Source organism: Miniopterus schreibersii, assembly GCF_964146895.1.
Source record: "Miniopterus schreibersii genome assembly, chromosome: 1".
Lineage (NCBI taxonomy): Eukaryota > Metazoa > Chordata > Mammalia > Chiroptera > Miniopteridae > Miniopterus > Miniopterus schreibersii.
Genome location: NC_138101.1, coordinates 165040511 through 165053272, shown reverse-complemented (window position 1 = coordinate 165053272; position 12762 = coordinate 165040511). Strand labels below are relative to the sequence as shown.

General features: G+C 45.2%; 1 protein-coding gene across 3 annotated transcripts in view; it reads left to right on the top strand.

The window, feature by feature from the left end:
* The first annotated feature begins 1732 nt into the window (after positions 1-1732).
* The window catches only part of CDKL1 (cyclin dependent kinase like 1), a 51276-nt gene continuing 40246 nt past the window's right edge, over positions 1733-12762 (top strand). Inside the window, exons 1-2 of one of the 3 annotated variants that reach the window (XM_081160184.1) lie at positions 2774-2861; positions 3502-3788. In XM_081160184.1, coding sequence (XP_081016310.1) covers positions 3621-3788 — 168 coding nt within the window. In that variant the 5' untranslated portion in view covers positions 2774-2861; positions 3502-3620. Of the gene's footprint in view, positions 2862-3481; positions 3789-12762 lie in introns of all 3 variants that reach the window. The other 2 variants (XM_081160185.1, XM_081160183.1) reach the window with 2 other exon arrangements.

Genomic DNA, 12762 nt, shown 5'->3' with positions numbered 1-12762 from the left:
ACCAATTTAGTATAAATGTCTCCAGAAGATATTAAAGAAAACACTTCCCATTCATTACCCTAATACCAAAACTAGACAAATACATCACAAGAAAACCATAGATCAATATATCTCAGTAACATTAATGCAAAAATACTCAATAAAGTGTTATGAATCAAGGCCAACAATGTATCAAAATGATAGAATATCATAACCAAATTGGTTTTATCCCAGGAATGCAAGGTTAGTTGAACATTTAAAATCCAATCAATATAATTCACTATATCAACAGACTAAGAAAAATCATATGATAAAAAAAAAAAGAAAAATCACAGGATCATCTCAACAGGTGTAGAAAAGCATTTGGCAAAATTCAACATCAATTCATTATTTAAAAAACACCTCTCAGCAAATTGGAATGAAAGAGAACTTTCTCAGTCTAATAAAGGGCCTCTGTATTAGTTCTATTTGCTGCGTAACAAGTAACCCCAAAACATAAATATCAAACATTTATTATCTCACAGTTTCTGGAGGTCAGGAATCCACTGAAGACTTAGCTAGGTGCCTCTGGACCAAGGCCTCTCACGAGATTGAACTTACGTTTGTCAGCTAACTTATGTTTGAGGCTACGTCTCATCTGAGGGCTCACTGGAATGGTGGTGTGGGGCAGGGGGAAGATCTATTTCCAGGCTCACTCACGTTGTTGGCAGGATTCATTTCCTCACAGAATATCGGACTAGTGCCTAAGTTCTTCTTGGCTGTTGGCTTCCTCAGTCCCTTGCCATAGGGCAGCTCACAACATGGAATCTGTATTCCCTCAGAGCAAGTAAGTGAGAGCACAGGTGGGACCTCAAGGTGGAAATTACAATCTCTTCATAATCTAACCTCAGAAGAGAGATTACATTACTTTTGACATGTTCCATTCCTTAGAAGAAAGTCACTAGGTCAAGTGCGGGGCACACAAGGGCATGAATACCAAGAGGCAGGGGTCATTAGGCCCATCTTAGACGCTGTCTGCCACAGCATCTACAAAGGGATCTAGCTAGCATCATACCTAGTGGTGCAAGACTGAATGCTTTCCTCCTGAGATCGTAATAAGACATCTGCTCTCGCCACTCCTATTTGAGTTCACCATGGAGGACCTACCAAGTGTAATAAGGCAAGAAAAAGAAATAAAAGGCATACCAGTTAGGAAGAACTAAAACTGTCCCTATTTGCAGATGACATGATTGTCCACATAGAAAATCCCAAGGAATTTACAAAAAATTTCCTACAATTTATAAGTGAGAAAACATCCAGATGGCAAATAAGCATATGAAAAAATGTTCAACATTAGTCATTAGGGAAATGCAAATTAAAGCCACAACAGACCACTACCCGCATATTAAAATGGTTGAAATAAGATCTGACATACTGAGTGCTGACAAAGATGCAAAGTAATTAGAATATTGCTGGCAGGAATGTAAAATGGTACAGTCTCTTTGGAAAACAGTCACTTCAATAACATATACTTATCATATGACCCAGCAGTACTCCTCCTAAGTATTATTTTCCCAAGAGATGAAAACATACGTTCACACAAAAGACCATGTATGAATGTTTATAGTGGCTTGGCATAATCACCAAAACTGGAAATGACTCAAATGTTCAAGTGGGAATGGGTAAACAAGCCATGGTACATCCATACAATGGAATATTACTCAGCAATAAAAAGGAGTAAACTACTGACAAACGCAACAAAATGGATGAATCTCAAATGATTTATGTTAAGTGAAAGCAGCTTAGCTCAAAAGGCTACAAAATATATAATTCCATTGGCATGACATTCTGGAAAAGGCAAAACTGTAGAGACAGAAAACACATCAGTGGTTGCCATCTACAGACAATTTCTGGGAGGTTCACAGATGACCTCTAGTCCACCCCGGCCCCCCATCTATATGCTACTCCATTGTCAAGGCAGCCACCAATCCCTCGCCTCCCAGCTCCTATCCTGAAGCACATGCAGCCGCTGGCTGCTTGGCAAGGGGCTGGGCCCTGTTTCACCGACAGTATGTTAATTTTCTCTCCTCAGGTGTTATTCTAGGGCAAACGCCCGCCTCAGCGCCGGGCAGATGAAATGGGATAGACGGTCAAGTATTGAGGCGGTCCGTCGAGTGGGAAATGACCTTATTCCGTGATTTCCCCATATGTGAACACCCCTCTGAGCTCAAACCTGGGCAAGCAGGAGCGAGCTGGGGAAGGACGGGAGCGAGGCGGCTCCCTGAGCCTCCGTCTCCCACGGAGGAGGCCGGCTGCGGAGGCAGTCAGGGCCCAGGAGCACCCCACCGGCCCCGCTAATGGACTGACGGGCTGACTTTAACCCATTTCGGGCAGACCTTCCTTTTCATCTTTGCCTTTCTCTCCCTGTTTCTCATTCATTCATTCATTCATTCATTCATTCATTCATTCGTCCGTCCACTGACTGGCTGCTGCCACGGATCCGGACAGACACAGCTTCCCCCGAGGCGTCTACAGTCTCGCAGGAGAGATGGGGGGGATCACAGTTGTTCCCCGAGGTGGGAACCGCCAGGCCCGCGATGCACGAAGGTGGGGGCGCTCCCGGCGCGGGCGTCTTCCCAGCAGACTCCGCTCCAGCCGCGTGTTCCCGGCCTGCGGAGTGCGCATCTTGCAGGCCTCTCTCCCGCAGAGGGGCCGCGGGGCGTCCGTGCGGGGGGGGGGGCCCGGGACCACCCCCAGGGCCCTCGGCGCCGCGGGGACCACGGCCCGGGGCAGCTGGGCAGCCGGGCGCGCCGGCCCCGCCCAGGCCAGCCGGGGCGGGCGCCGGTTCCCGCAGGGAGCGAGGGCCCGGCGGGCGGAGAGCGGAGCGGGCGGGAGTCGGCGAGGTGAGCGCGGGGCCGGGCGCGGCGCGGCGCCCCGAGTGCGGGTCGGGAGGGAGGCGCGGGCCGGGCGGGCGGGCCTGGCCGCCACGTGGCGCCGCTCGAAGCGGCGCGGCGCCGGCCGGGGCCCCGGGGGAGGCCCGAGCGTCTTCCCGCGGCCGCGAGTCAGCGCCGGGCGGGAGGGGCGGGCCGAGGGCGGCGGGGCGGGGGGGCGGCGGTGGGGGTGGGGGGGCGGGGGGGGCGGCGGGGCGGGGGGGGCGCGGGGCGGACGCCTCTCGGGGCGCAGTCTCGGCTCCTCGGGCCTCGCCGCCGCCCCCGCTGGGAGCCCGGCGGCGTCTTCTTGCTGCGGGGAAATCAGACCTGAAATTGGAGCCGGGGAAGCCCTTCGTCTTCCTCGACCTCAGCCAGCTCATGTGTCCTAGATCGGATGGACTGTAACATTAAAAAGATAGGTTATCTTACCACTCGGCTCGTTTTAGGATGATGGGTTACATTTTAACTTGCAGGGTGTGTGTAACAGACGGTTGAAATTGGGTTACCTCGCTCTAGGCTGTCATCTGGTCACGTTGCCATTGCTGAAGGGCGAGGCTTTAAAGCTCCTGGGTCAATTCCTAATTCTTGAACAGGTGCCCTTGTTCTGCTCCAGGCCCTTGACAAAGACCCATCGTTGAGTGGGGCTCCACTGCGGTCAGTCTGTGCCAATATTTTATAAGCGGATTTTCAAGCTATGTGAAGATCCATTTTCAGAAGGTTTATTCCTCTGTGATGGAGAAGTATGAAAAAATTGGGAAAATTGGCGAAGGATCGTATGGAGTTGTTTTCAAATGCAGAAACAGGGACACGGGTCAGATCGTGGCCATCAAGAGGTTTCTGGAATCAGAAGATGACCCTGTCATAAAGAAAATCGCCCTTCGAGAAATCCGCATGCTCAAGGTAATGGATTCTTTCCAGTGAATTTTCAGGGACTAAAAAATTGCAGTCATGTTATGTTAAATGAATGCCTTGAGATGTTGCATCTACTTCCTTCGTGGACTTTTGTCTTGTGACACAAATGGGTCATCTGTTCACGAGTCACCAGTTATGTAATGAACTAGAAAGCAGAGGGGTAAGTGCAGGGCAAGGCGCTGTTCCCTTTCGGAGATGCTGTGGGCTCATTTTTCTTCCCAATTCTCTTCCATGTTACCTGTAGATCTTCAACTTCGATAGTCCAAGAACTTATCACAGCTCAGGTTTGTTAGCATTCATGATTTTCACGCTCCTAGGCTACCTTCTGTCAGTGTTCTCAGTCCATTAAGAATTAATCCTTCACCTGTTTTCAAATTGTTAGGAAGCTGACAGGTTTTCATTACATCTCACATTTATCTACTGCTGAGCATCATAATGTCCTGTCTCGAGAAGGATTCTTTTCAAAGAAGTGCAATGATCACTTTAAAAATGTTTGTTAGTTAACCCTAGGAGATCGTCATATCAAACAGGGAGGGGGCTGTTTATTACAAGCTAAAAACTATTTTTTTTCTCTAATGGAAAGAGGCTTCTTTTCTGAATTTCTGTGAGAATGAAACCCAAACCGAAAGGTAGACTGTGACATGTGATGAATGCAGTGGGGGTTAACTTGGTTTTAAATAGCTAAGGCCTGTGTTCTGACATGTTGACTAACAACTATATGACAAGGAAGGAGCATCTCCCTCAGGGGAGATGACAGAAAGCACGGGATCTCCTCTTATCCCTGCGTCTGCATTTCTCCAGGCCTCTCTAAACAAGTCTTCCTTCCCCCTGAATTGTGTTATCTCTGGATAAGGACCCTGAATGGGAAGCAGCAGCAGGCTTTGGATAAATTAAAGTGAGTGGATAATGGGAACACTTTCTTCCTTGGGTTCAGGATGCTCTTTACCAGCAGGATGTTATCTATTCTGAGAAAAGACTTCCAACCACCCCCCTTCCCGAAGGGCTCCCCTGGGAAGGGGTGAGACCAGCAGTGTTCACGCCAGGGCCCCTCTGCCCTCCCCTCCCTCTGCACAGGGAGGCGTCCTCACCATTTCTCCTGGCTGCTAGGCAGGGTCTCACTCTCTCAGGCTTTCCTGGAGAAGGTGATAGTTGTATTTCAAAGGGTTCCTTTACTCCAAGAAAAAGAATCTTCTTTCTAGTGGAGAGATACTCTTTTTCTGATTCTGAAGGTCCCCCGTGATGCCTCTTTGAAATCTCTCACCACTCTTTAGCAATATTGTGTTTGCAGGTGTAGCTCCCGTAATTACTTGAGTTCCTCCAGGATGGGGACCTCACCTCTGTATCTCTGTATCAACGACATGGCATGTAGTTTGCCTCCAATAAATGTTGTTGTTGGATTTTTAAAAAAGGTTTAAAAAATAAGCTCTTAGAAAGGGTAGGTGTTGCCAATAAGTCAAGGAGTCAGATGTGTTCTCCTGAGTAAGTGAATATTGATGTGCTCTCAAGGATAGTTGTGTGCACAGGAGCCTGATTTCAAAGCAGGCAGCACCCCACTCTCCAAAATCAAGTGCACAGATGTAGACTCCCCTGATTTGTATGCAGTGATGGGACTAGATTTCTGTAGAAACTGTCCCTTTAAGCCCTAACTTTCAGAATCCTGTGATATTCCTAGCACATAATGGGCACTTAATAAATACTTGCTGAATAAATGAATTGAGGGTATGTTAAATATAGCCATGTTTTTCCATTTATTTTTCAGTAAATACTTATAGAGCCCCACTGTGCCTAAAACAATGTTTACACCAAGTATACCCTTTCAGACGTTAACTTGTGGAAGGGAAGTAATTTCCCCTCGGCTCTCACTCAGGAGAGACTGGGTTCCTAATGGGCAGGGCCTGTGTCATTCACCTTGTGTCCCCAGGCCTGGCAAGAACCCTCTAAATGTTTGTTGAATAGTGAAAATAAAGTGTCAGGAGGCATGTTTGAGTTAGACTTTGAGATGTTTAGGGAAGCATGGAATAAAAAGAAAGCATTCAGGGCAGACAGTCTATCCAGGGAAAAGGTGCATAAGTGGAAAGCAGTGTATTGAGGGACACAAGTAATAACTCCAAAATCTTGGCCAACATGCCTGCTGGATGCTAACAGGCCAGGTAGAGAAGGGAAGGAAAGGAAGCCAGGGCCCAGTGGAAGGGAGTTTGAGCATTTTCCTGGAACACAGGTCTGGCCCTGGGGTGTGATGGTTAGCACCCAGCTTTGGGGTTTGGAGCCTGACTCCAGGGCACGTGTTGTAGCCCCTGAGAACAGGAAATTGGTGAGATGCAGGCAAGTGTTTTAGGGTCTCATCTGAACTGGAATTGAACTGAATAGAGCTTTAGTGCCCACGGGAAGGAGGATTACCAAGCTGAGCAAAACGCAGTTCCTCGGGCCCAGGGGAAGGCTGCAGCTCAGTGTCTCAGTGAGTTTAAGTTCCTAGGGTTTTCCTTGAACGTCCCTCATGGAGCTGGGGCTTTAAATGACCCCTGCTAAGGTCAGGAACTAGGAGCAGGAGGACTAAGGTTGAAGGTACCCCAGTGACCTTAGCCAAAGCAGGTGAGCACAGGCAGGTGCTGATCGCCTGACTGTTCCCATGGTGATTAGGAAAGCTAGAAAGATAGCTCAAGGCTGGATGTGGAAGACTGAATGCCAGGCTAAGGAGTTTGGCTTTCTCCTATAAAGAAGGGAAGCTAGCCAAAATTTTTGTTTGTTTGTTTAGAAAGTTGTCATTTGTGGATTTTTGGATTTCATGAACCAGTAATATTAAAAAAAAAAAAAAGTTGTTTTTACAGATTGGGATAGGGTTGTCAGCATTTAGAGAGAGACAGAAAGAGACAGACAGAAACACTGATGTGAAAGAAGCATTGATCGGTTGCCTCCTGTATGTGCCCCAACTGGGGGTCGAACCTGCACCCTTTTAATGTATGGGACAATGCTACAACCAGCTGAGCTATCCAGCCAAGGCAGAGTTGTCAGTATTTTAAAAAAACAACTACCAACTATTATCACCATCACTTCATAAAAGAAAGGATATTTTAATATTTTTTTTAAACTAGGAAAGACACAATTTTAGAAAAAAAGCCCAATCTTCGCAAAAGAGAGAAGTTGATAACCATAAATAACACTTATATACATTCATTTCTCAGGTGCCTGTGGGTGTATGTGTACAGTTTGTGTGTATGTGTGTGTTATCATTGCCCTTATTTTTCTCATTTCACTATCCATTGATGACATTGGCGACATCATTTGTTTTGTGAGGCCTAAATCTCATGAAACTAAGCACTATGTCTGGGAACAAAAAGATTCCTCAGATCAGGTAATATCCTGCTTAATAAGGTCTATATCTGATACAACAAAATACTAACAGTACAAAAGAACTGAATGGCCCCTTGGAGTTTGTAATAGAATTTGGCCTGTATCAATCCTCAAAGAAGTCCTAGTGTGTTTGTTTTTAAAACTGTTTATTTAACAATTTAAAGCAACTCCCAATAGTTGCTGTTGGACTCTTAAAAATATTTGTTTCTTCTTAAGCAGATTTGCTTGTAGGAGTGATTTGTTTAGCAATTGACTGTAATTTTTAAGGCAGCACATCTATAATGCTTCCAGTCCTTTGTGTGAAAGTATATATGAAAATGTCATTATCCATTAGTACATGCTTTGGCAGGTGGTAATTATAATCAAGAAATCTGTTTTGCTAATATTTTTAGAAAACATTTTTTTCTGAAAAGTTAAAACACTTCTCAAATGCTATTATTTTGTGCCATTTGGGGGGGAAAATAGGTGACACATTTTTATGAGAAAAATTTAGTATTTGTACTAATAAACTGCTTCTTGAATTAAATATAATCACTCTTTACCAAAGTTCCTATTGTAGTCAGCCCTTTAATGTTTTAATTTTGAATTAAATTTTATCCACATTAGATAATTAGGCTTTATTAAAGAATAAGCAGTCATCCAGTTAAAATCAGTCAACTCATATTCGAAGAACAAATTAAGTTCTATTCTAGCGACAGTAATAAAATTATACTGCAATACCTGAGCTCAAAGCAACTATCCTACCCTTTCTCAAACTCATTTTCTTTTTTTACAATTACATTTATTGGGGTGACACTGGTTAATAAGATAGTATAAGTTTTAAGTGCGCAGTTCTGTAATACCTCATCTGTATATTGCAGTGTGTGCTCACCACCCAATGTTTAATCTCCTTCCGTCACCATATATTTGACCCCCTTACCAGCTTCAACTTCTCTCCACCCCCCTTCCCCTCTGGTAACCACCATATTGATGTCTGTGTCAGTGAGGATTTTTTATTTGTTGGTTGGTCAAACTCATTTGGGAAAAAGGAATAAATATAATATTTTCAGTTAGCGCTTTGATGAAGCACCTGTGCGTACTCTAGCCAACACGTGTTCATTTGGCAAGTTTTTACAGAACTCTTGCCATGTACCAGGCACTATTCTTGGCCCCTTGTCTCATAGGAAAGGAGAGCTTGAGAGTAAACAAATGGTGAAAAATAAAACAAGATAAGGGAGAAGGAGAAATGGAGGGGCTTGTTTTTTATTTAGGGTGGTGAGGAAAGGCCTTTCTGAAGAATGACATGTGAAGAGAGACTAGAAGGAAACGTGAAGGGAAGACTCATGTAGCTATCCAGGGGATAACCATTCCAGGCAGAGGGAACAAGTACAAAGGCCCCAAAGCAGGATCAAGTGATGGTTCTACCCATGTTCTGGTGTGTTCTAGGAGGAGCAAATAGATCAGTGTGTCTGGAGCAGGGTGAGTAAGGGTGAGGGTCATAGGAGATGAAGTTAGAGAGGTAAGGGGGTCAGACATGAGGGCCTGGTGGACCATGATAGGGACTGTGGATCTTACTTTGAGTGGAATGGGAGCCAGCAGAGTGTTTTGAATAGAGGGATGCCTCAGCGTGTCTTATATCCTAGAAGGATTCCTCTAGCTGCTGTTTGCTCCAGCTCCACAATCAGGAAGATCATTTGGAAGACATCTCCAGGTATGAGATGATGGGGTCAGGTTCTAGATTTATTCTGAGAGAAAAGCATATAGGAGTCTGGTGGTTGGATGAGGAACCAAGAATGACTCCAACCTTCTTGACCTGAGTAACTGGAAAAACAAAGAGGTAGGGAGACTGAAGTGCAGATTTGGGGGGAAGGAAATCAAGAGGTCTACTTTGAATATGTTAAGTTTGGGATGTAAATCCAAGGAGACGGTAAAGTGGGCAATTATATATACAAGTCTGGCATTAAGGGGAAAGTCCAGGTTGCAGATATTAAGTTGGGAGACATCAGCATAGCAATGGTATTTAAAGCCATGGGACTGAGTCACCATAGGGAATGGAGACACCAATATCCAAGACTGAACCCTGGAGCTCCAGCATTTGGAGGTCAGAAAGATGGGGAGGAGCCAGCAAGGGAGGCAAGACGGGGTGACTGATGAGGTAGAAAAATCCCAAGAGCAATGTTCTCACAAGCTTAGTGAAGAAAATGTTTCAAGAATGCGGAAATGGGCAATGGTATCAAAGGTCATCATTAGTATAGACTTAGAAAATGTTAGGGTCATCTGAGATCTTCACAAGAGCTGTTTGGGGGGTGTGGTAGGAAAGAGCTTCATCAAAGAAGGTCAAGAGAGAATGAGAAGTAAAAAGTAGAGACAGTGATATAAACAAATCTTTTGATGAATTTTATCATAAAAGGGAGCTGAGAAATAGGGCAGCAGGCACTTGGAAGGATGTATGGTCAAGGGAGTTTTTGTTGCTGTTGTTTTTAACATGGGAAATATAAGTATATTTGTATGCTGATGGTATTAATCCAGTAAAGAGAAAACGATGGCATTGGAGGGAGAGAATTTCTAGGGCCATGACGTTGGGTTACTAACTTGGACCATGACCAAAAAATATAGCCATAATAGCACAATAAAAGACCAATTCCTGGACCAGCTAGGACGTTAGGCTGCCTCTTATTTTATTTGTAATGTTGCTAGATTCTTTACAGACACTACCCTTAATCTTTATGTAGCATGACCCACAGCTATCTTCAAACCATGGGTGTAGAACTTCCTCCACCAGTATGTATGACATCTTCTGATTTGCATATTACCCATGAACCCTACAGAAAAGAATTCAATCCCTTTTCATAACTGGGATTCAAGCATAAGATATTTTGGATGGGAGGTGAGGCAGTCATGGCAGAAACCAGATTTCAGAGGGAGACAAAGTCCCTGAAAGAAAATGACCTTAAATCAGGAAATCTGGCATGATAGGCTGGAGTCATCGCGGGCCCTGTGATGGGACATGGCATTGTTTCTGCATAAAGTTGACTGTACTTGAACCCAACCCAGCCCCCTAGGGAATAACTATGTGTCCAACAAGAAAAGAGCTGTGTGTTGCAAAACAAACACAAACCAACCAAGCCAGGATAATTATATTACTAAGTTCCCAAGCCTCTGTGATGCTGAACCTTCTCTCTGTGGAATGAAAATGGTAGAACCATTGGAAGAGGAAACAAAAGCTTCCAACCAGCAGGGGTGGAAAGAACAGATGCTCCTAGAGGAGCTGAGGTGAAGGACAGGAGAGTGTCCCTATGAGGCGTGTGGGCAGACCTCCAGCAGAGTGGGAGATGGGACGGGGCCCGTAGAGTAGATCAGACCAACATCCATCGAGAGCTGAAAGCAGCAGCTAGACATTGTCTGTGATAACCCACCCTCCAGGAGAGAAGAAGAATGAGAATCGGCAAGGAGAAGGAATTACCTATTGCCATTTGGTCACCCAGTAGACTTGAGCAAAGTGCCATGCATCCTTACCTAGGAGGCTCAAGTTATACAGCCTACAGGGTATTGTTATCCCATTTTACAAATGGGTTTGGGATGGTTAGTGATTTGCCATGGCCTCCTGGTTAGTAAGCTGGAATGCAGACACAGTTCTGGCTGTCCCCAAGTCCATGCCCTGCTGCTCCCACACTCCCATCAGAACCATCACGTTACACCGCACACCACACTCTGAAGCCTCCCAGTGACTGGTCCTCAGCGTTTATCTTGCCCTTGCTCCATCAGGGCCTTACCTGTGGCACTTACAGCTTCCATGGATGCCTGGGTGCAGAATCTTACTGAAATAGCAGTTCTTTCTAACTCTCATTCCCCAACTATGCAGATTATTTTAGAAGGCAAAAAAAGTTAGGGCTTACCACCAACAAAGATAAGAATAACCATGGAGTAAAGTGTCTATTTAAAACTTTGCTATATACATTACAATAAAGCACATGCATTCATCATGAGAACAGTATCGCTTAAAATATGCAGATGACACCATCTTACTGGCAGAAAATTAGCAATGATTTGAAACAACTTCTGATGAAAGTCAAAGAAGAAAGTGTCAAAGCAGGACTGCATTTGAACATCAAGAGACAAAAATTACGACTAGAAATACACAAGACATTGAAATTGTTAAAGATTTTGCTTACAGTGGTTCAGTCATTAGTTCAAATAAAGACTGCAGCCAAGAAATCCAGAGAAGACAGACTTGGAAGGCAGCAATGGAAGAATTAGGCAAGGTCACCAAGAACCAAGATGTGTCATTAGAGACCAAGGCTGAGATCACCCACACCCTCATATTCCCAGTTACTATGTACAGATGTGAAAGTTGAACAGCGAAGAAGGCTGATCAAAAAATATTGATTCATTTGAAATATGGTGTTGGAGGGGAGTTCTGCAGATACCCTGGACCTCCAGAAAGACGAACAAGCAGTCCTAGAGGAAATTAAGCCTAAAACGTTGCTGGAGGCAAAAATGACAAAACTGAAGCTGTCCTACTTCGGGCACATGGTGAGAAGGCAGGGTTCTTTGGAAAGGTCAGTAATGCTGGGAAAAGGTCAGTAAAGCAGGAAAAGAGGAAGGCCCAACGTGAGATGGATTGACTCCATGAAAGAAGCCGTAGGCTGAGCCTCCAGCTGAGCAGGGCTGTTTAGGACAGGGCATTGGGGACATCACTCAGTCGTAGGGTCCCCAGGACTCAGAGCTGGCTCAACGGCACGTAACACACACATCACCCCCAGAAAGGATGATAATTGGTTCTGGGGAGCAGGAGGCAAAAAAGTCGAGCTTTTGTATTCTATAAAGCACATATACAAACAGTACATATACAGATATACAGTATATCTGTGGTACTAAAATTTCATTGGGAAATGATTAGGAAATGTAAAAAGACTTCTTTGGGGGACAAATATGAAGAAAAGGTCCGTAGGGTAGGGGAAGGTGGGAATGTGGAATGCGTACTTTGTGGTTGTGAATAGTAATACCCGCCGAATGTTCGGAGCACCCCCGTTTTTCCTACTGTCTCCTCGCGTTCAGTAACCTTGCGGTGAGGCTGCCGGCTGTGTGACTGCACAGGGACGGGGCCATAGTTAGGAATGCAGTTTCTGATCTGGCTCAAAGCTGCTGGGTGACCTTGGGTAAGCTCCAGTGCCTCCTGGAACCTGGCCCGCCTTATCTCCGTGATTTATGTCTCTGTTTGGTGTCGCTTTGCTGACTTTTTGCTGAGGGGAGCAGAGTACTCTTCGGCCAAACACCCACTAGCAGTCAAGCCACCTTGAGGCTGCAAGGGCAGGAAAGACGAGAGTCAAAAAGAGCAGGAGACTGGTGCAGCCACCATGGAAAGCAGTATTTTTTGAGGTATCAAAAAATTACAAATGGAATTGCCTATGACCCAGCAATTCCACTTCTGGGAATATACCTGCAGAAACCCAGAACACTAATTCAAAAGAGTATTTGCACCCCTATGTTCATTGCAGCGTTATTTACAATAGCCAGGATCTGGAAGCAGCCCAAGTGCCCATCAGTAGATGAGCGGATGAAAAAGCTGTGGGACATTTGCACAAGAAAATACTACTCAGCCTTAAAAAGGAAGGAAATCTTACCTTTTGTGACA